General features: G+C 42.3%; 1 protein-coding gene and 1 long non-coding RNA gene across 2 annotated transcripts in view; one reads left to right on the top strand and one right to left on the bottom strand.

Moving 5' to 3' along the window:
* The window catches only part of NEDD4 (NEDD4 E3 ubiquitin protein ligase), a 177920-nt gene extending 170816 nt beyond the window's left edge, over positions 1 to 7104 (bottom strand). Inside the window, exon 1 of the mRNA XM_033190033.1 lies at positions 6729 to 7104. Coding sequence (XP_033045924.1) covers positions 6729 to 6773 — 45 coding nt within the window. The 5' untranslated portion in view covers positions 6774 to 7104. The remainder of the gene's footprint in view (positions 1 to 6728) is intronic.
* A 17-nt stretch (positions 7105 to 7121) lies between these two features.
* LOC117070611 lies at positions 7122 to 17796 on the top strand. The gene is made up of 3 exons (XR_004431979.1): positions 7122 to 7244; positions 9722 to 9809; positions 17642 to 17796. It is a non-coding gene; the product is annotated as an uncharacterized LOC117070611 (long non-coding RNA).
* The last annotated feature ends 5814 nt before the right edge of the window (positions 17797 to 23610 follow it).

Genomic DNA, 23610 nt, shown 5'->3' with positions numbered 1-23610 from the left:
AACAACAGGTTTAGCAATTCAAATCAGCAATCTGCCTTAAAGATTCAGTGCTGGAGTAGATAACCATGATAGACTGAGAAGTAGTTGTGTTCAACTGGTTTCGGCATGTCTCCAAATGCTGTAGAATATTTCTGAGACAGCAAGGGGATGGGGAGAATCAGCACACTTAAACACTCTGCTCTGACTGATGTGAAATAATTATGCAAGATTCACCAAGTAAGTAACAGGGCCAGAATTCCAACCCAAAAGAATCCCATTTTCTATACCCCTGCTTACCCTAAATGATTTATTTACAAGGTCTCTTCCAACTCAAAGATTGTATTCCTATGTGATATATGAATTCCTAATTACCTATAAAAGAAATTATAGTTCCTTCTCCTCTTCTGTTCCTGGTGCAGAGCAGTCAACCACAGGCCACTACAGAAAATGTCTGTGGGGTGAGGGGGAATTTCACAGAGGTGCATGGTTGGCATGCTCGCCAGCATGGAGCACTGAGGGGAGGAGGGAGGTGCCATACCGAGATGTATCAGAAGGGTGCCCACTGGCAAGGGTACTGAGGAGGGGAGGAGAGCATTGCATAGGGATGTTGCATAGAGAATAGCAATATTCCCACTAGCATCCAAGGATGTGAAGAGCTGAAGTGGCAGAGGAGATGTCTGCGTGGTCAGGAAGTTAGTTACACTGAACACATCATTAAATGAACAAATAACTATATTAAGGATAATAAAAGTCAAATTTTGTCACTGTTAGAAAAGGTACTTATGGCTATAACGGAACTCAGCTGTTAGATTTGAATTGGAAAAAATCAGTACGAATTCATGATTTTTAAGTATATGTATTTACAGATTGATATAGAAATAGCTATAGATCTTTGTGCATACTTATGTGTGTATAGTACACATACACAAACACACATGCATATGCTTAACTCTGTTCACTGAGATGGCCCAAGAGTATATTGCAGTAACAATGAGCACACCAAGCACCCAAATTGTAGCATGTAAAAACCATTTTATACTAAATAGGACCAGCGCTCCTAGGAAAATGGCTGACTACAGATAGCTGAGCCAAGCAAAATACAAGAGAAGCCTGGAACAACTTCTGCCAGAAATCGTTCAAAGAATGATGGGGACTTGTTACAAAGACTTAGGAACCTCCCTGAAAGGGCTGCCACTGGACAAACTGGGACAGTATGAGCAATAAAATATTTAATGACAGTAACTGATTACAACCTGTTGAATAAAGTGGGATTTTACAAGTCTATGCTGATATAAATAAACGACAGGAAAAGGAAAGCTCTTCTTACATAGAATGCTAACTAATAGAGATAGAAATAAAACAAAATAGTGGTGTTTGGTTCAGATAGAATTCATCAATGGATGCTAAAACTGAGGATGAAGACTTGATGAGAAATAGGATATTGGCATAATCTTACAATATGTCCCCCGAAAATACTATCAATTATAAAGAGAAAAAGGGTGATATTACAGAGAATAACCCTGGCAGACGTCAAGGTGACCAAGTGATTAAGGTTATTACTGACAGTGTTGGGACAAGTCATCATCATGTGTCCCCTGGTGTGATGCATGGGAAGAACACAGCATCATTTCTGTGATTCCTGCCAAGAGAGTGTGACCTGAACATGGTCATCAAGAAAAATGAAACAAATCCAAAATGAGAAACATCATAGAATGTAAGGCCTGTCCTTCTTAAAATTGTCTGGGATAAGAAAAACTGAGGAAATGTTACAGATTAGAAGAGACTGCAAAGACATGCCAAGTAAATGCAATATATGTTCCTAGATAGGTTCTTAGACCAGAAAAGGAAAAAGAGAAATTATTAGAACATTTATCAAAAAGTGGATGGTATCTGTGGATTGAATGGCATTGTTGTATCAGTGTCCATTCCCTAGGTTGGAGGGGTGTATGGTTGTTATGCAAAACGTATTCTTGTTTTAGAAAAATACACACTAGAGTATCTAAAGATGATGGGGCATTGTGTTTGCAGCTTGCTCTCAAGTGGTTCAGAAAAAGATTAAATAAAATGGCAAAAAAAGGTGATGGAACAATTGCAGAGAAAAGGTTAATGGTTGCAGAATCTGCATGAAAAGGATACTGGAGCTCTTTGTGTTGTACTTTCAACATTTCTGATGGTTTAAAATAATTTTAAAATAGGATGGGCGTGGTGCCTCACGCCTGTAATCCCAGCACTTTGGGAGGCCGAGGCAGGTGGATCATCTGAGGTTAGGAGTTCGAGACCAGCCTGGCCAACATGGTGAAACCCTGACTCTCCTAAAAAATACAAAAATTAGCTGGGTGTGGCGGCACATGCCTGTAACCCCAGCTACCCAGGAGGCTGAGGCAGGAGAATCGCTTGAACCTGGGAGGCAGAGGGTGCAGTGAGCTGAGATCATGCCATTGACTCCAGCCTGGGTGACAGAGCAAGACCCCGTCTCAAAAGTAAATAAATAAATTATTTTAAAAATATACTATATTTATTCACTTCTTTGGTCCTTGGGTCCATGAAAAAGACTTTATAATGATCCCGGAATTAAAGAGTTGCAAAAAAGCACTAATGGCAAAAAAAAATACATGAAAGATTGGGAGAGATTACTAATATAGCTGCTGCTTAAACTATGCTTCTCCTCCTTTGCATGTAGTACATAACGGTTTGGGAAGTTTGTTCCTACACTGAGTGAGAGTCAGTTTCTGCTCAGCCTTAGTGGGTCCAGAAGTATCAGAATATGCCATTCTTAGTTACTCTGTTGCTTATGCATTGTTGTGGCTGCTACCACCAGGGGCATCTGTTATTCTGTATGTGCAAACTGCACTCTCCATACCGGCAGAGGAGACTCTAAACTCTTTCCTCTTTATTTCCTTCCTTCTTTTCCTTGCTTCAGTCAGGCTTTATTATAGGAAACAGAAATCATTCTCGATGTTTTAAGAAGAAGCTAATACAGGGGATTAGATGCTTACAAAATCTTTGGAAGCGCTGGAAGAGTAGATGCTAGGCTGGACTTCTAGAGGAGGGGTCCCCAACCTTAGGAACTGGCCACACAGCAGGAGGTAAGTGGCAGGCCAGTGAGCAAAGCTTCATCTGTATTTACAGCCACTCCTCATCGATCACACTACCTCCTGAGCTCCGCTGCCTGTCAGATCAGCAGCAGCATTAGAGTCTCATAGGAGCATGAACCCTACTGTGAACTGTCCATGCAAAGGATCTAGGTTGTGTGCCCCTTATAAGAATCTAATGCCTGATGATTTGTCACTATCTCCCTGTCCCCCATTACCGTCACCCACACATGGGACCATCTAGTTGCAGGAAAACAAGCTCAGGGCTCCCACTGATTCTACATTATGGTGAGTTGTATAATTATTTCATTATATATTACAGTGTAATAATAATAGAAGTAGAGTGCACAACACATGTAATGCGCTTGAATCATCCTGAAACCACTAGACCTCATCCCCGGTCCATGGAAAAGCTATCTTCCATGAAACCGGTCCCCGGTGCCAAAATAGTTGGGGGCTGCAGTTCTTAGAAGATCAGAAACAGGGCAGAACCGACCCACTCTGGAAGCTACTACCTCTGCCCCAATCAGAAAGGTAGATGATCAGGAGCCATCACCAGAACTGATGACTTCAAGAATACAACCAATCTTGATGTCTGGAAGCCACCACTACCACTATTTCTGTGACTTCTTATCAATATATACAAAGCAAGTTACCAGATACTGGAATACTTTTGCAGAAAAATTCGATGTTTACATGACTGTGCTTATCAGCAGAAAAAGCCAAAGAAACAAAACAATATGCTCCACCTCATTTCCACTCCCCAAATCTCAAGTAAGTGCACTTAACTGGGAAGCCTATTTTGGATCCAGACCATTAATTTCAAGGGAGTGTGGGAAACAGTGTTTAGTTTTCCCACCTCCACATCACTGGGAGGTGCATGGGAAGGAAATGGGAAGAGATGCTGAATTCTAGTCCCCGCATCTACCACACTGCTCTCCACTAAAGATCACTGCGTGTTATTCCCTACCGTTAATCTCAAGTGACTGTCAGAGCAAATCTGGTATAAATTATTACGCTTCCTCCTTGGTTTGTTAACACTTTAATGGCAAAATTCTGCACGTGCAGCCAGGGCGATCTCTTACTATAAGCCACTTATATGTGGAAGAAGAGTTAAAACTCACTGAAAAGTGAGAGGTGTTATGATCTACATTTTAGCATACTTCAGTGCTGATAGACACTGTGACTCAGGGACTATTCACTACATACTGATTAAATTACAATTCTTTCACTATTTTCTATCCCATTTCAAATTATTTTTCTCCCTGTTTTAGTTTCAAATTTAAAATAAGAATCCTCTCCTTTTGTTGTAATGAAAACACACTTTACTTTTAATCAACAGCAGAGGGCTGCCTATTCCCAGACCAGCCCGTGAGTTTTAGAAGTGACAGAGTTGCAACGCTTTCTTCCTTTAACAAAAGGGGTGCATGTGTGTGGTGGGGGGAGGGTGGGAGTGTGGTTCCAATCCTTCTTTTACTTTTGTGATAGACCAGAAAATAAATGGCAAATGATAGTGAAGAGACGGTAACCTCCACAAGAAAAAAAGTGACTTTTATCTTTCCCTCAGTTCGTGGCTGACACTATCTTTTTTCCCTCTCTATCCCTGGTGCCTAGCACAATGCATGGTAGAGAGGAAACAGTAAATGAATGTCTGTTGAATGAATAATCCAATTACAATGGAAGAAGTGGAAAATTCTTCATCATCACGTCTCTTATCTTCCTATCTCACTCCCTTCCTCAATGTGGACAAAATAGAGTGGGGATAGAAACAAATTAGAGTCATGGAACTGAGCGCTAGAACTCCCAGAATGTGCATGGGATAGGACCCATGCCACGAAACTTCCTAGATGTACAAATCCTTCAGCAAGTTCAGGAAATCCACATTTCAAAGGGTGGAGTTTCTGGCCTTTAGCCCCAGTTCCTTACAGACCACCCACTAACTGCCACAGTTAGTTTTATTTCAACTGGGCAGAGGGGTAATGATTGAAAACAGAGAAATTACTAAAGTAGATAATTAAAAACACTGATCGTGTACCAAGAGGGAGAAAACAGATGGTGAATGATACCTTTGGCACTATTTTCTCTAAGATCAACTGGCTCTGTTGGAAGGCGGGGAGATGAGAAATCTGCAATTAGTAAGGCCTACCTGTGAATATAGCACAGAAAGAAAGTCCAAGGCCAGCCTGATTGGGTTGGACATCGGCTTGAAGTTATCTGCACTGGGCAATCTATGTAACAAGCAGGGAAATCTGACTGATAAGAAAGCGACCATAAGTGAAGTGCTGTATTATCTTCTGATCTCCTCTACAGAATAAAGGGGCCATTAGCTAGAATGTTATCTTTAGCTATAACACATTAACTGTTGTTTCTGAGGGAACTATGAGCCGCCATCATTTGTCCATCATCACTTTGTTTCTCTTCTGGCAGCAATAACTAGGAAATTAAATTCTAATCACATCACGTAAGCATTCTCAAAATACCCTGAAATAACTTGCCTGCATTAACAAATTGCCCACCCTTTATAAACAAAGAACTCTCAAGAGAAGTGTAAAACGTTTGACGACACCAAGTTACTAAGAGAAGGAACTATACAACTTAAGTATTACAATACTTAAGCAAGCAGTATAAATTAGGTTGATGGATTTTCAGTTAATTGGGTCTCATCTTGATAACAGGTACATGTGGCGCTTAATCAGCCAACAAGAAGGCAAAAAATTTGATTTTTTTCACCCGGAACCAGTCACTGTTAGACTATATATAGCCTTTTCATCTCCCACCTATTTGCATTTTTGAGACAATCTCCAAGACCACACAGAAGCCACATATCATTTACGACGGAACAACCTTTCCAAATGGTCTTACAATATTTTTAATAAGCATAGGCATAATCAGCATTAGTTATTTAGCTGAAAAGAGACACCTTTGCCTTCTTCAAATCCCAGAGCTTAATCTAGTTTTCAAAGGGAACAGATATGGTAACTTCTTTATAAAGTATTTACATTTTTTTGGCTTTACTTTTTAACATCAACGATGACCGGTGAAAAAAAGCATGAACTTCTCACACTAGGCACTTGTTGCTAAAGAGGAGGAGGAAAATTTATGTTCCTGCTCTTCCATCCCTGTCTCTAGTTAGGGGATTAAAAAGGATTTCAGATAAAGGATAAAAAAACCAAACGAGCGAATGACAATTCACTTGGAACTCTTCAGACCGCAGTCTGTAAAGTTAAGTCGGCCCGGCCTCCGCCAAAGCAAGCAAATCAACAACACGGATGCTGCGACCGTCTCCCCACGCCTGCGAGCTCCGCACACCCGGCGGGGGTGGCAGGAAAGGGGTGGCGCGGTGATGTGCGTCCCCCCCCGGCCGCCTAGCCCCCTCCTCAACACTTCCTGAAGGAAACTGACAAGGAAGGCGGCGGCCGCTCCGGGAAGGAGCCGGTATGGACCCGACAAACTTGCTCCGTCCAGCGAGCCCCCAGCGCCCGCGCTCCCAGCCGCCCCCACAGTCCCCGCGGCGCCTCGCGCGCTCCCCGGGCTCGCGCCGAGGGAGGAGGGGCTGACAGGGGAGCCTCCGGTCGTGGCCGCCGCCACTACCTCCCCATGTCCGGCTGCTGAATAACCCGAAGGGAAGCCCGCCCCGCAGCCCCGCGGTCCCCGCACCTCGTCCTCCAGGAGCCCGAACACCTCCACCGCGCAAGTTGCCATTTCCGAACGCTTCCAACAAACCGGACACGCTCGCCCCCGCCCAGGGCAGACAACTGTGGAGGAGGAGGAGGAGGAGAAGCGGGAGGAGGCGGGGAAGAGTTGGAGGAAGAGGAGGAGGCGCTCCCCCAGCGACAGCAGCGCCTCCCCCGGCGAGCGGGCGCTAGCGGCACCCGGCAGCGCTGCGGGAAAAGGCCGGCGGGGCGCGCTCCTGGGGCTGAACGGGGGCGCGCGTGGCCGGCCTCGGGGAGTGGGGAGGGCGAGCGGCGGGGCTCGGGTGGGAGGAGCGCGCGCGGCGGGGACCAGGGCGTGGGGAGCGCGCGTGGCGGGGCGCGCCCTCGGTCCCTTCCCCGGGAGGTGAGTGGTTGACGGGCTCGCCGAGGAGCCGGGAAGCCAAGCTGCAGTGTTCCTCAGCAACAAGTCTCGCTAAGATCCGACCCAGAGTTCGCCCTCTGACTAGACGCCTGGGAATCCGTGAGCTTAATCCCCGCTTAAATCCCAAACTGAAAATTATAGCGCTTTCTTGTCGGTTAAGGCTATCATTCCAATAAGAAGCTGGACCTTGGGACCGCCAGGGAAAGCCTGAGCGTGACAGCAAATGGGGAGGCCTGGAGGGATCGCAGCAGTCTCGGACTCTGAAATTCTCTCCCTAAGATTTGTGAACACTGCCAATTCCTAGGCTATTTGCTGTCCTATAGTCTGTCCATCTTTAAAGCCCACCAGTAACATCCAACCTCCAGGCTGACCCTCTAAACCTGCTTTAGCTGTGCATTGACCCGCAGCAGCACCGGAAGGCAGTGAAGAAGAGGGAAAAGTAAAATGAACTAGGACCTCCTGTAGAATAACTCCTGTGGAATAAGGTTATGGAATAATCATGCTTTTTAATATTCCTGTCTGATGGGCTTTATAGATCCATAATTACAGGAAGACCTCCACCAAATAAGGCATCCATATAGAGTCTGGGGAGAATTATAAACACCCAGGCCACAATTTATATCATGTTGTTTTTATACAGTTGCAGACATTTGCAAAATTCTACAATCTCAAAATCGAATTTTTATTTTCCTCAGTGATTTCAGAATAATTCTGATTTGTTTTTAACAGTTTAAGATGCTACATGGAAACAGGGCTATAGCCCATATTACTGGTTTGTTACATAAGATTTTTGTCGTACTTGGCCGGGCACGATGGCTCACGCCTGTAACCCCAGCACTTTGGGAGACCAAAGGGAGTGAATCACTTTAGGTCAGGAGTTCAAGCCCAACCTGGCCAACATAGTAAAACCCTGTCTCTACTAAAAACACAAAAATTAGCTGGGCGTGGTGGCGGTCGCCCGGAGTCCCAGCTGCCTGGGAGGCTGAGGCAAGGGAATCGCTTGAGCTTGGAAGGAGGAGGTTACAGTGAGCCGAGATTGCGTCATTGCACTCCAACCTGGGTGACAGAACAAGACTCTGTCTCAATTGTCGTACTTTATGTTTGGTAGGATCCATTTCATTCATATAATATGTATAAAAATTCTGTTAATACACAGTTCGGATTTCCTCTGTATTGGGAGAAAGAGATGGCACTTAATCGAACATGACTACAAAGTTACAGAATGGTCAGGAATTGTTGGCTGACTTAAATCTAAAAAGCCATGAGAGCATTAATTTGTTTTTTAAGCTGTCACGTATATGTGGGATGTGTGGGTTTAGAATAAAATAATCTGAAAATATTGTGTGCCCTTCTGTTTTGCGAATATTTCCCTCATCTCTCATGATATACATTTTTATGTTTAATTTTAAGTCAGTTAAGTCATTTGAATTTAAGTTAATTCAGTGTCATTTCAGGGCACAGTTACAAACATGTAAGAACAGCTTCCGTTACTGCTACTAACATTTAATGAATATATGAGAAGTATACACAGCCTAAAACTGGTAATTAAAAAAAAAATTCAATAAATCCCCAAGGGATTATAAAGTAAAGCAAATTGGCCATTTGATGTAGCCAATAGATATTAGTGATACTTCCGAAGACCGCGGATTTGACTCATGATTTCTTACTCTGTCTTTCTGAATATGAAATCATGAAGAATTAAACAGGCAGCTACCAATACAAGATGAACTAGAGTAATTATTATATCCCAGTCAACAGCTAGGAGGGACACCTTAAAATTAACGAAGCTCAAATAGAGATGGTGATATCAGCTGGTGGTCCAATAACCAACCACCATTGAGAAAGCTGTTTAGAATGAAGAACTCCTCTACATATCACTCAACTGCGCAGAACTCCCGTGAAGGTCTTTTGTCCACCGAGACTGCCTTCAGTTAGGTTCATGTTGATTTGGTTTGAGTATGTGTATAACCATGTGAGAGGCACGTGTGAAAAATGTGATATGGTGCATAACAATTTATGCTGTGCCTGCTACCTGTGCTAGGGATCATCCTAACTCAAAACGCAGGCAATTCTAGCACCCTCCAATAGCATGACCCCTTCTATCTCTTGTTCTTGAGTCTTTTCTCCCTTCAAATCTGCCTTTACATGAGCCTCCAAACTGATTAAGAAGCAAGAACCAGTAAACGTGGTCTAGACTTTTTAGTAGTCTGTGTACCTAACCCTCTTTTTTTTTTTTTTTTTTGAGACGGAGTCTCGCTCTGTCGCTCAGGCTGGAGTGCAGTGGCGGGATCTCAGCTCACTGCAAGCTCCGCCTCCCGGGTTTATGCCATTCTCCTGCCTCAGCCTCCCAAGTAGCTGGGACTACAGGCACCCGCCACCTCGCCCGGCTAGTTTTTTTGTATTTTTTAGTAACCTAACTGGCGGGATCTCAGCTCACTGCAAGCTCCGCCTCCCGGGTTTATGCCATTCTCCTGCCTCAGCCTCCCAAATAGCTGGGACTACAGGCACCCGCCACCTCGCCCGGCTAGTTTTTTTGTATTTTTTAGTAACCTAACCCTCTTTAACTCTGCCTATAGATTTCACTGCGATGCAGAAGATGTTTCCAGTTTTTAAAATATCACCACTTGGGATCAAAATTTGATGTGGAATGTAACAATATGAAAGGTAACGATGTGAAATGCACTTTAATGTTGGTAATTCGCTAAGGGATATAAAAAAGTCTTGTTCAGAAGTTCTCCTTTAATTCTCTCTTACTCTTAATATCTGCTGGCTGCTTCCTTTCTAATAGCTAATGTTTGTGAGATTTTTAAGGTTTATTTTTTCTTCCTCTGGAAACTCCCTGGACCTCATCCATTGCATTGCCATTACCATAGTTTCAGCTACTCTCTTCATAGAGCCCATCTCAGATCCAGAGCTCAGTAGTGCAAGAAATGTTACTATTTTATTTTCTGAAATGAACTAAGTTTCTACCTCCAGTGGTAGAATACATAGTCCCAATCAATTCATTGGTCTTCCCTGAGCATCTTTTTGCTAAGCTGGATTCTAACTTCTAACAGGCTGTTGTGCTCCCTCATCTTGGTGATGAAGGTTCTCATCACTTCCTCCTGGAATTAGTAGATGTATCCGTGTTCCCGCTGGCCTCTAGCTGTGGACATATTTATCAGGTAGAATTACATTAGGCTGTTAGTTACCTAAACTAATAAGATTTAAAGACTCCTGTTGTATGGCTCTCATGTAAAAGTCTAGACAGTGGGCAGGGCAGGGTTAATATGGCTACTTTGCTCTGCCAAAGCTTCAGAAATTCAGTCACTTTACAGCTCCCTGCTCTGATGTTGTAGGTGTGACCCTTATCCTCATAATCCAGAGAGTGGCTCAAGCTTCAGCCATTACATCCATGTTCCAGGTAACAAGGCGGAGGAAGGAGTAAAGAAGAGAGTTCAGGTATCATGATCATCTTTTAAAATGCCCTCCTCACCCCACAAGGGGTGGGAGGTAGTGAGAGAGACGGCCACGTGCAAGGCACTGGGACCCAAGTGTGTTCAAGGAAGGGTTTGCTTGGTGGACTGGTGATGGCAGAAATGGGAAATTAGTTACTTGTGGAGACAAGTGATCCAGTAAGTGAATATATGAATGATAATGAGAACCACATTCTTCACTGTTAAAGAAGGGAGTTACAAGAATGGAAAGAGAAAAGTTGAATGGGTCTTGTATTGTTATAATGAAATTGGTGGCCGTGATATGAACTCAAAGTTTTTAACATATATATAGTATATAAATAAATGTAGATGTAAACCTCTGGTGCACACACACACAAAAACACACACACACAAATATTTTCTGCGTTTGTACTCTAAGAGGGCCTGGGAACAATGACACCACAAAAGCAGTGAGCATATCTTGCATCCATATTTTAAATTTTTTACTAAAAGAAACCAGGGCTCCTTGAAAAAATGGCTGATTCCAGGACTAGGACAAGGCAAATAAAAGTTGAGCCTGAAACATCTTGTTATCCCAGAAAATAATGAAAGTAATGATGGAGACAGATTAAAAGGACACAGGAACCAACCTGAAAAAAAACTCCCACTGGCCAAAGATGGTCTAATGTGAGCACTAAAATACATTATGATAGCAACAGATTATAATCCAATGAATAATTCTGGTACCATGAGTTCATTACAGATATAAATTATAACAAATGAGTACATTCAAAGTTCAATAACAAGTGAGATTTTTACAGGGTTCAGCGTATGTTTCCACAAAGTACTTAGTTACATAGAGGAAAAGACTGAAAGATACCACCTTAATCAAATGATCAAAGTAAACATTTGACAAATCAAAATCTTGCAACCCATTGCTTTTCCTCCATAACTTGGATCTAATCACGAGAAAACGAATCCAATTTAAGGAATGTACTACAAAATATCTGCCCTGTAATCTTCAAAAGTGTCAAGGACATCGAAGTCAAGAAAGTTGGAGGAACTGTTCCAGACTGACAGATTAAAGACACTGTGTTATGGTTCCCTAGAGAAACAGAACCAATAGGATGTAGATATATAAAGAGATTTATTACGGCTGGGTGTGGTGGCTCACGCCTGTAATCCCAGCCTTGGAGTGCAGTGATGTGATCTTGGCTCACTGTAACCTCTGTCTCCTGTGTTCAAGTGACTCTCTTGCCTCAGTCTCCTGAGTAGCTGGGATTACTGGCATGCGCCACCATGCCTGGCTAATTTTTGTATTTTTAGTAGAGACAGGGTTTCACCACGTTGGCCAGGCTGGTTTTGAACACCTGGCCTCAAGTAATCTGCCCGCCTTGGCCTCCTAAAGTGCTGGGACTACAGGCATGCACCACCATAGCCAGCGTCAACATATTTTTTCTACCAGGAGTTTCAAAGCTCTATTTTAAAACTTACAAACTGAGCATTGACTCATCTTTCTCTTTTCATTTCTGTAGTAACAGTTCTAGCCTGAGGGCAGTAATCAGAAAGCCTCACTGCTGTCTGATTGGAGCCAGAGGAAGGGCAGCAGGACATTCCAGGAATATAAGTAGTTATCAACAATAAAATTTCACAATACCTTGCTATAGCTTCCACACCCTTATCTCTTACCTAAGCTTCAGACCTGTATTTCCCACTAACTATCTCTGCCTTGGTATCATGAAAAAAATCTCAAACTAAATAGATTTCAAAATGAAATCATCATCATCCTATATTCTGTGTCTCTGGAAATAGCATTATTGTCTATCTAGTTGCAAAGGCTAGAAACCTCTGAGTATCCTAAAATTCATACACCCTGCCCATTCCTACAACTTTTTCCTATCACCAATTTGTTATACAATTGAAATTCTTTCCTCTTCTACCTAAGAATGTTTTTCTCATCTTATTGGTATCCATGGCTAATGTCAGTACACCCATGATTGTCTGGTAATTGGCCCAGAAAGGTAGCTTTTTGTCTTTTTTGTCTCACCCTATATCTTCTGAGACGAATGTTTGCATGCAGTAATTTTTTTTGAGACCCACTCCCAAGCAGTAGTGTGCTGGACTCAACTCATACTGGCATCCAAGGTACAATTGTGTATACCTCTATCCAACTGCAGATTTGGTGATGGTAGCTTGAAATTATGGTGTATTTATACCACAGAAATAGATAAACGCTACAAACCAAAATAATTTTTTTTTCCTGGAGAGGCAGCTATTAAACATTTATCGGAACATGACTGAGCCTAGGAAACATGAGTGAGGAACTGAAAAGAGTAAAACAAGGAACGGCATAAAACCCATGCAGTGATTTTTTAAGATTTTTTAGTTCCCTTTACATGATTAACCTGATTTGGGCTCGATATCACTAAGGATCCTTCAGGAGCCATATAGAATGTACCTCAGAATTGTTCTACCAAGAAGGGAGTATTTATTCATTAGTTTCCATTCCCCATTGGACAGGGGTTATTTCATAGGACGTTAATATTTGCAGATTTTCTTGTGTATAGAATGGCTGAATTGACTCCTACAGGTATGTCCAACAGCAGTGGCAGTGAGGCGTGGGGGCGGAAAGTGAAATATACGTTAAACAACTAAAATGAGTTGCTGTCTGGTTACATCTTTACATCTTTGGTTGCTGCAGCAAGGACTGGAGTAAAGGTTAGTTGAGAGGATATGAGTCAGAGTGCAAGAGGAATCTAATACACGTGCAGATCTGCGCCAAACTTAGTCCGTTCTGCCACAGAGTCCTCGAGGTGTGTCCAGTTTTTACCTCTCCAAAGTGCTTGATAGACAAGGGTTTCTAGGATAAGCTCAGCATCTACTGTGTAACTGGTCTCAGGGTCATAAATGATATGCGTTATCTCTCTCCTATACCAATCACTCTCAAATTTCCCATTCTTGGCCAGTACTTCAGCAAATCTAGGTTATTGCCTGGTGGTGACTCAGATTTTCCTCCCCAAGAGGTATGATTTGTCAGTTGTGTTAAACTTATTGGGTCATGGTTCTAGTAATTGCCCATTTAGAGTTGTCATTGGACATGCAAATACTAAAATATGCCCCAGTGAATCCCCTGAGTTCCAAACATACGCTTTCTTGTCTTTCTTGTGTAACTGAACCATAGCTCCTATACCTCCCTGCCAATATGGTAATTACTATGTTTGTCTATTGGTCCACTAACATGAGAAACTCAAAAATGACCAAGTGGTGATCATAGCTTCCAGTACAGTGGGACCCTTGCTGTGTCTCCTGGAAGAAGCATCCCTTCTACTCCATAGTAGGAACTAGGATTCCTAATCCAGCAGTACCTAAATTGTCTTGTAGCTCTCCCTGAATTAGTCTGGGAGTTCTTTGAATATAGGAACTGTATTTATCTTCCCATTGGACACATAGAAGCCAGTCAACAGTTATATAAATGAAAGATTATATTTTCCAGAAACAGGGAAAAATGCATATGTAACATTGATTTTTTCTGTCATAAAATCTTATTTATGGATTTTATGCTGTTTCTTATTGCATATGACTCAATTCTGCAATAGATAAACCATATTTATACCATTAGTATGCCATAGTTTAAGACCTTTGAGCAAATGCTGTTGTTTATTTTAGCTCCCAAATATAAAATAAACTTACAAAGAACATTCCATTTTAATTATTAGCAATTTTTGAGTGGTAAAATGAAAAAGAGGTTAAAATATCAATATTACAGAAGTGTTGCCGTTCTACAATAACTTGAGCTTTTAGTTAAAATGAGTAGTATTTAGAATTTGTCCAATTATATTTGCCTGAATTATTAAAAAAAACAGAAAGATAACAATTTGAAATGCAAAATGCTTTATATGGTTCCCTAGGAGAAGACATTATTTGTGGGTTCTTTTACCCTAGCTTTTTTTTTTTTTTTTGAGAGTCAGTCTTACTCTGTCACCCAGGCTGGAGTGTAGTGGCGCAATCTCAGCTCATTGCAACCTCCACCTTCTGGGTTCAAGCGATTCTCCTGCCTCAGCCTCCCAAGTATACACTAGCTATTCTTAATTCTGAATAAGAGGATCTGCCTATAAAAGTGATTTTTAGTTAAACATTTAAGATATTGCTTCCACTCTATTATAGCATGTAGAGTAAAAGCATTATAAATAAGGATTCCTACTAAAGGTCCGATGTTTCTACACTATTATTTAAAATGACTCAAATGTGTGAATGAAAATAAGATTATCTCCTTATAAGATCAAGAAGAGAAGTTGGCAAGCAATTAGAAGTGCTCAATATTATTCTATAGGTAATGTAATGTGTGTGTGTAGTTTCGTTTATATGTAATATTTCTGAGGCAAATAAGTAGTTTTAAGTTACATACAGCTTCAGATGTCTAAACCATTTGATAAAATGGTGTCCAACTTTTTCTACCAAAAATAAACATTTCAGTTTTGTTTTTAAGAGATGATGAGTGATAAAATGGCTTGAGGGCTTTGCAGGAAGCCGCTTATAAATTAAGCTAAAGGTCCTGTCTACCTGTACAAACTTGTTTAGCTTTTGGTTGAAGAGACTGAAGAGCAGATAAATACAAGCAACTTTCACAATAAATTTGTAGCATTTGAATTCTTCCTCTTTCTTCTGACTCATTTCTGAGGCCAAAACTAAAACAACTTCTGCTGTGATTTGAATATGTCTCCCAAAATTTATGTGTTGGAAATTTAAACCCCAGTGCAACAGTGTTGAGAGGTGGGCTCTTTAAGAGGTAATTATCAGCTGGGCGCAGTGACTCATGCCTGTAATCCCAGCACTTTCGGAGGTTGAAGCAGGAGGACTGCTTGGGGCCAGGAGTTTGAGACCAGCTTGGGCAATATAGCAAGACCCTGTCTGTAAATAGTAATAATAATAATAATAATAAAATTAATTAGCCAGGCATGGTGGTACATGCCCGTAGTCTTAGCTACTTGGGAGGCTGAGGTGGATTACTTAGCCCAAAAGTTCAGATCTCTGTCCACTTAAAATTACCCAAGATATTCTGTTATAGCAGCACAAAGTTTGAGGCAGATATTTTTGAGGTTAAAACACTATCTGTCACTGGGCACAGTGGCTCACGCCTGTAATCCCAACACTTTGGGAAGCCGAGGTGGGTGAATCACTTGAGGTCAGGAGTTCAAGACCAGCCTGTCCAACATGGTGAAACTCCATCTCTACTAAGAATACAAAATTAGCCGGGCATGGTGGCACATGCCTGTAATCCCAGCTACTCAGGAGGCTGAGGCAGGAGAATTGCTTGAACCCGGGAGGTGGAAGTTGCAGTGAGTGGAGATCAAGCCATTGCCCTCTAGCCTAGGCAACAAAAGTGAAACTCTGTTTCTTTCCTTATTTCCCTTTTTTTTTTGGAGACGGAGTCTTGCTCTGTCGCCCAGGCTGGAGTGCAGTGGCGCAATCTCACCTCACTGCAAGCTCCGCCTCCCGGGTTCGCGCCATTCTCCTGCCTCAGCCCCACAAATAGCTAGGACTACAGGCACCCGCCACTGCAGCCGGCTAATTTTCTGTATTTTTTTTTATAGGGACGGGGTTTCACCGTGTTAGCCAGGGTGGTCTCGATCTCCTGACCTCATGATCTGCCTACCTCGACCTCCCAAAGTGCTGGGATTACAAGGCGTGAGCCACCGCGTCCGGCCTATTTCAAACAAACAGACAAAACCCACTACCTATCCAGTGTATGATAAGAAAACAAAAAACAACTTGGTATATCCTATTGGGAATACTTACAGAATCACAGAATTTTAGAATAAGAGGGCATTCCCTCATTGTATGTTTTAGGTGATGCCAAAGGATATAAAAGTTTTTATTGCAGAATAGATACAAAAGTATTGACCGCAAATGTAATTTTTTTCTCTGTGTTAAACATTGAACTTTTTTGATCAGTTTTGTATGTAGAAATGTCTTCCCTATTATGTGAAAAAGTCATATGAAACAATGTATATACAACCCAATTGACATCCATAGGGGAATAGCTTAAATAAATTGTGGTATATTGATATTGTATTTTTCCTTAAAGCTGCTGAAATGTATTAATTGGATGAGTAAGCAACACAGCATAACACGACAAAGTGTGGAAGGGAAAAAGCAAGTTGTAGAACAGTGTATATACTATTTACTGTAGTGAATTGTGCACATCAAACTTTTAACAATGGCTACTTCTGGCATAGGGGAGGGTACTAGGATTTGGGGAATTAAAATAAAAAATGACTTTAGCCTTATTTATAATGTATTAATTTTTTAAAGAATAGTGCTGGCCAGGCATGGTGGTTCACGCCTGTAATCCCAGCACCTTGGGAGGCGAGGCGGGTGGATCACGAGATCAAGAGATCGAGACCATCCTGGCCAACATGGTGAAACCCCATCTCTACTAAAAATACAAAAAATTAGCTGGGCCTGGTGGCAGGCGCCTATAATCCCAGCTACTTGGGAGGCTGAGGCAGGAGAATCGCTTGAACTCGGGAGGCAGAGGTTGCATATTGCACTCCAGTCTGGGCAAAAATAGCGAAACTCTGTCTGAAAAAAAAAAAAAGGATACTGTTTCAATCTATGTTTTGTCTTATAATCTATTAATTAAAAACAATGAAATAAGATAATTGTATTAGTCTATTCTCGTGCTGCTATAAGGACATGCTTGAGACTGGGTAATTGTTTTCTTTCTTTCTTTTCTTGTTTTTTTTTTTTGGAGACGGAGTTTTGCTCTTGTTGCCCAGGCTGGAGTACAGTGGCACGATCTTGGCTCACTTCAACCTCTGCCTCCCGGGTTGAAGCGATTCTCCTGCCTCAGCCTCCCAAGTAGCTGGGATTACAGGCACCCACTACCATGCCCAGCTAATTTTGTAGTTTTAGTAGAGATGGGGTTTCGCCATGTTGACCAGGCTAGTCTCAAACTCCTGACCTCAGGTGATCCCTGGCCTCGACCTCCCAAAGTGCTGGGTTTACAGGCATGAGCCACCACAACTGGCCTGGGTAGTTTAAAAAGGAAAGAAGTTTAATTGATTCAATGTTCCACAGGACTGGGGAGGCCTCAGGAAACTTACAATCATGGCAGAAGAGGAAGGAAACATGTCCTTCTTCACATGGCAACAGCAAGGAGAAATGCCGAGCAAAAGGTGGAAAAGCCCCTTATAAAACCATCAGAAGTCATGAGAACTCACTCACCATCATGAGAACAGCATAAGGGTAACTGCCCCCATGATTAAATTACCTCCCACAGGGTCCCTCCCACAACATGTGGGGATTATGGGAACTACAATTCAAGACGAGATTTGAGTGGAGATGCAGCCAAACCGTATCAGTTAATGAAAAATACTGTTACTACATTAATGTAAGATTTTAATAAAACACATAGAATACTAGATGATATTTGTTGGAATATAAGTATATTGTATTCCACCAAACATATTTATCTGTTATATAACACATTTATATGTTTTATGTTACATATTTATCAGGAATAATTTAACCAAAATTACTCCTGATTCTTATTTGATAATAATATTGCAGGGAAACAATTTTAGAATTATTAAGAACCAGAGAGCTTTTTAGGATAACTTAACATTTCTTTTTTCATTTTTTTTGAGACAGGGTCTCATTCTGTCACCCAGGCTGGAGTGCAGTGGTGTGATCATGGCTGCTGGGCTCAGGTGATCCTCCTACCTCTTAGGTAGCTGGTACTACGGGTACACACCACCATGCCTGGCTAATTTTTTTATTTTTTGTGGAGACAGAGTTTTGCCATGTTGCCCAGGCTGTTCTCAAACTCTGGGACTCAAGTGATCTGCCTGCCTCTGCCTCACAAAATGCTGGGATTACAGGCGCAAGCCACCGTGCCCAGCCTTTCTGGAAATTTAAATTTTAGGTGTGAATTCTAATAAAGGACTCAATAATGTAAAGACAGACAGCCCAATAAGAAGACAGGCAAAATACTTAAACAGGCACTTCACAAAGAAGGATATCTAATTGTTCAATGAACATATGAGGAGAAGGTGCTCAATCATTAGTCATCAGGGAAATGCACACTATGAGATAGCACTACTCACATGTCAGAAAGGATACAAAATTTTAAAATGACAATACCACATGTTAGCAAGGATCTGGAACAACGGAAAGTAATCATCTGCTGTTGGGAATGTACATTGGCATAGCCTCTTTGGAAAGCCATTTGGCAATAGACTACTAAATCTGAATATGCACTTACCTTATCCCCCAGCAATTCCACTCTTGATGAATGAAAACATGGGTGACCCAAAAGACATGTGCAAGAACATTCGTATGTAGCTTTGTTTATAGTATCTCCACATTGGAAACAACCCAAATGTTTATCAAGGGTATAGTATTCATAGAGTTGAATACTGTATAACAATCAGAACAAGTTACTGTTGTATGCAACAGTAGGATACATTGCTGTATGATAGATGCACCTGACAGCAATAATTTAAGTATACCCTTAAGAATGAACCTATGGTCTAAGAGGAATGTGTGTTCAGAGTTCTGAGCTAAGGAACCTAGGAGTGGTCAACCCAGAGTTTCCCTCCTTATCTATGAAGGACATCTGAACCCCTAGTCCATCCTTGGAATTCAGGCTGTACATGGGATTGAGGCCCTTTGTTTTGGGTTAAATGAAAACTGCTAGGTGGAGGTTGCTAGATGGAGGGTGCTAAGCAAAAGTGCTATAAAAACTGCATGCTTTTTACAAATGGGATTGGTTCTCCTGTCCAGCCACTGCCACTGGACCATCCCTGTATATACGTTCTTCCAATAAACCCTATGTCTCAGTTGCTGTCTCCACGTCTCTTCTTCAGCCTCTCAGACACGATGCCATCCCTGTTGGGGTCAGTGGGAGTCTGGCATGACAATGGCACAAGCATAATATTGAGCAAAGGAAGGCAGACATTGAAGCATACTGTATGGTTTCATTGCAATACAGTTCAAAAATGAGCAAAACAAATTTGTGATAGAAGTCAGAATAGTGAATACTTGTGGGAGGCAATGACTAGTAGATGACATGAAGACTCTAGGGCACGGGCAATGTTCTGAGTCTTAATCTGGGTGCCAGTTAATATGTGTGTTCACCTGGTAAAAGTTCATTCAGCTGTATACTTAAGACCTGTGCAATTTTTGTGTGTTTAAAACTTAAATTTAAAATGTTTTTAATGCCGGGCGCAGTGACTCACACCTGTAATCCCCACACTTTGGGAACCTGAAACAGGGGATCCCCTGAGCTCAGAGGAGTTTGAGGCCAGCCTGGGCAACATGGCAAAACCCCATCTCTACTAAAAATACAAAAATTAGACAGGCGTGGTGGCATATGCCTGTAATCCCAGCTACTTGGGAGTCTGAGGTAGGAGAATTGCCTGAGCCTGGGAGGCAGAGATTGCAGTGAGCCAAGATCGTGCCACTGCACTCCAGACTGGGCTACAGAGTGAGATCCTGTCTCAAATAAATAAAGTAAAATAAAATGTTTATAAAGTAAAATCTCTAGCAGAGTCACATGGAGACAGAAGGCAGTTAGTGCCAAGTTATCCCAAGGGCAGCCCCTAAGATTATCTGTGAGTTTCCCCTTCTGAGGCCCCAAGAGCTGTTCCAGTTTCTCTCCTTCCTGAGAACTGGTTGTTCTTTTTTTGATTCTCTTGATCCTTACAATAAAAATCTCCCCAACATAATAATAATTAGTTTCTTACTGAGACCCACTTGAGTTTCAGGAAGAAATTGATATTATTCTTGTGATAAAGAGCACTGCTTTTTTTTTGAGATGGAATCTCACTCTGTTATCCAGGCTGGAGTGCAGTGGCGCCATCTTGGTGCACTGCAACCTCCGCCTCCCAGGTTCAAGTGATTCTCCTGCCTCAGCCTCCTGAGTAGCTGGGATTACAGGCACCCATCACTACATCCAGCTCATTTTTTGTATTTTTAGTAGAGACGGGCTTTCACTATGTTGGTCAGGCTGGTCTTAAACTCTTCACCTCATCATTCGCCCTCCTCCGCCTCCCAAAGTGCGGGATTACAGGCATGAGCCACTGCACCTGGCCAAACAGTACTGCCTTTTGTAAAAAAGACAAATACCTTATATGTAAAGTGGCAGAAAAAAATGTGTTTCTGTCATACATGATAGAACCCTAATTGAGTACAATGGAATGTTTGACCGTAAGCAAGAGATTAATATAACTGGCATCTGTACTACAAGGGAATGCCTTCAAATTTAATAGCAATAAAATCCAGTTCTAAGGTCAGAATTAAAAGAATCATATCCACAGTGGCAAGAGCATCCAGGCTGGGGGTTTCTTGCCAATTTCTACTCTAGGGCACACTGACCAAACATGATCCTTAATATCCTTAGTGCAACCAAGAACACTAGAATGTTTAAAGAAGAATGTTTAAAATTGCTAACTTATAAGGAGAGTTCTCTTCTAAAGGGGGTGCATTCTGTTTAAGAAAGTCCTTTTGTTCTGCTGAATATCTTGATAGGTTTAGGTATGCAAAAGAAGCCTAGAGCTAAATTCGGGATTGAAGAGTTGAATTGTTCTGCAGTTTAAGGAAGAAGATTGATCAGAGTTCCTGGTATATTCAGTGAGGGAATGGAGGGTGGAGAAAGAAAGGAAAAGGGTGACATGAAGCTAGGGATTACATGGGGAGAAATGGGCAGAAAAAAATAAACCTCAGAGAAACGCTGGTTGTATACCCCTTTAAGAATAAGGGCGTTGGCCGGGCACAGTAGCTCACGCCTGTAATCCCAGCACTTTGGGAAGTCGAGGAGGGCGGATCATGAGATCAGGAGATCAACACCATCCTGGCCAACATGGTGAAACCCCGTCTCTACTAAAAATACAAAAAATTAGCTGGGTGTGGTGGCACGCGTTTGTAGTCCCAGCTACTGGGGAGGCTGAGGCAGGAGAACTGCTTGAACCCAGGAGGCGGAGGTCACAGTGAGCCAAGATTGTGCCACTGCACTCCAGCCTGGTGACAGAGCAAGACTCCATCTCAAAAAAAAAAGGAAGAAGAGTATTTAAAATTAAAGTTGTTTGTATTTTTACAATATAAGCCCCTTATCTGTCCCCCAAAATATTTGAATATGTTTGTTCAACATACATATCTCTTTCGTGTACATGTGGATCTTGAATAGAGGGTATGTTTCATGTAAAGGTTGGTATTATGTTCAACAGACAGCATAGAGTTCAATACCCACTAGAGAGTGAGATGATCCATAAACTGAACCAGAGCTAGTAGTACTGAACATATAAACATGAGTACCTGTAGAGATCAAAGAAGTCTAAGAGATCACTTTGAATTTCTATAGAGCCTGGAATAATCATTAAAGTCACACTCAGTATAATCTCATGGGCAAGCAAAACTTCAATTGCTCATAGTGTACACAAGTCTTTACTGGGTTAGGTGCAGTGGTTCATACCTGTAATCCCAGCATTTTGGGAGGCCAAGACAGAAGGATCACTTGAGCCCAGGAATTTGAGACCAGCCTGGGCAACATAGTGAGACCTCATCTCTACAAGTAATTTTTTTTTTTTTTTTTTTTTTTGAGACGGAGTCTCGCTCTGCCGCCCAGGCTGGAGTGCAGTGGCCGGGTCTCAGCTCACTGCAAGCTCCGCCTCCTGGGTTTACGCCATTCTCCTGCCTCAGCCTCCCAAGCAGCTGGGACTACAGGCGCCCGCCACGTTGCCCAGCTAGTTTTTTGTATTTTTTAGTAGAGATGGGGTTTCACCATGTTAGCCAGGATGGTCTCGATCTCCTGACCTCGTGATCCGCCTGTCTCAGCCTCCCAAAGTGCTGGGATTACAGGCTTGAGCCACCGCGCCCGGCCCTACAAGTAATTTTTTTAAAGATTACCTGAGTGTGGTGGTGTGCACCTGTAGTCCCAGCTACTCAGGTGAGGTGGGAGGAGTGGTTGAGCTGGGAGGTCAAGGCTGCAATGAGCTGTGATGGCACCACTATATCCCAGCCTGGGCAACAGGGTAAGACCCTGTCTCAAAAAAAAAAAAAAAAAAAAAGACTTTACTAAAGGCTAAGCAATAATGAATAACCAGAGGGAAATAAACACAACATGTAACACCAAACTAGATTGTCTGGTTATTACATAACTGTAATAAGTCTGTTGCCTGATGTGCATGGTAAGCCAATATGCCAAGACACCAGGTTGCAGCAAAGAAAGAGTTTTAATTGTAAGGCTGCCATATGAGGAGATGGGAGGAAACCTCAAACTCCCTGAGGAGTTTGGGGCTAGAGTTTATAAGGGTTTTGGAGTGAGCCAAGGTGTGAAGATTGTTGCTTGGTTGAAGAGTGCAAGATGCAGTCATGGTACAGAGAGATGAAGAAATGATATTCTCATGCTGATGCTGATTGAGTTACTCTGTAAGGGTCTTAAACTGCTTGGCATTAGCTGTTCTGCTGGAATTCAGGATCTGCTTAAGCAATTCTTAAAAGTGTTAGGACTCTAATGTCAGAAATCATGTCTATCTTAAACAAAAGCTGTATGATTCTAGGGCCAGGAATCCTATTTATAGGTATAATGGGGGTATAGACGGCCAGCATCTAGTGTGATATGAATTTCAGTAACAAGGAAGTGGGTCGACGTGCAGACTGATTACTGCTTGATTATAAATATTTCCATCCAGAATTCTTGTAAACCCCCTGCGGGTCGTATATTAGTCTGTTTTCATGCTGCTGATAAAGACATGCCCGAGGCCGGGCGCGGTGGCTCAAGCCTGTAATCCCAGCACTTTGGGAGGCCGAGACGGGCGGATCACGAGGTCAGGAGATCGAGACCATCCTGGCTAACACGGTGAAACCCCGTCTCTACTAAAAATACAAAAAACTAGCTGGGCAAGGTGGCGGACGCCTGTAGTCCCAGCTACTTGGGAGGCTGAGGCAGGAGAATGGTGTAAACCCGGGAGGCAGAGCTTGCAGTGAGCTGAGATCCGGCCACTGCACTCCAGTCTGGGAGACAGAGCCAGACTCCGTCTCAAAAAAAA

This window comes from Trachypithecus francoisi, unplaced genomic scaffold, assembly GCF_009764315.1.
Source record: "Trachypithecus francoisi isolate TF-2019V2 unplaced genomic scaffold, Tfra_2.0 Lachesis_group3, whole genome shotgun sequence".
Lineage (NCBI taxonomy): Eukaryota > Metazoa > Chordata > Mammalia > Primates > Cercopithecidae > Trachypithecus > Trachypithecus francoisi.
The sequence above is the reverse complement of the archived record's forward strand: the minus strand, read 5'-3'. Positions and strand labels throughout refer to the sequence as shown.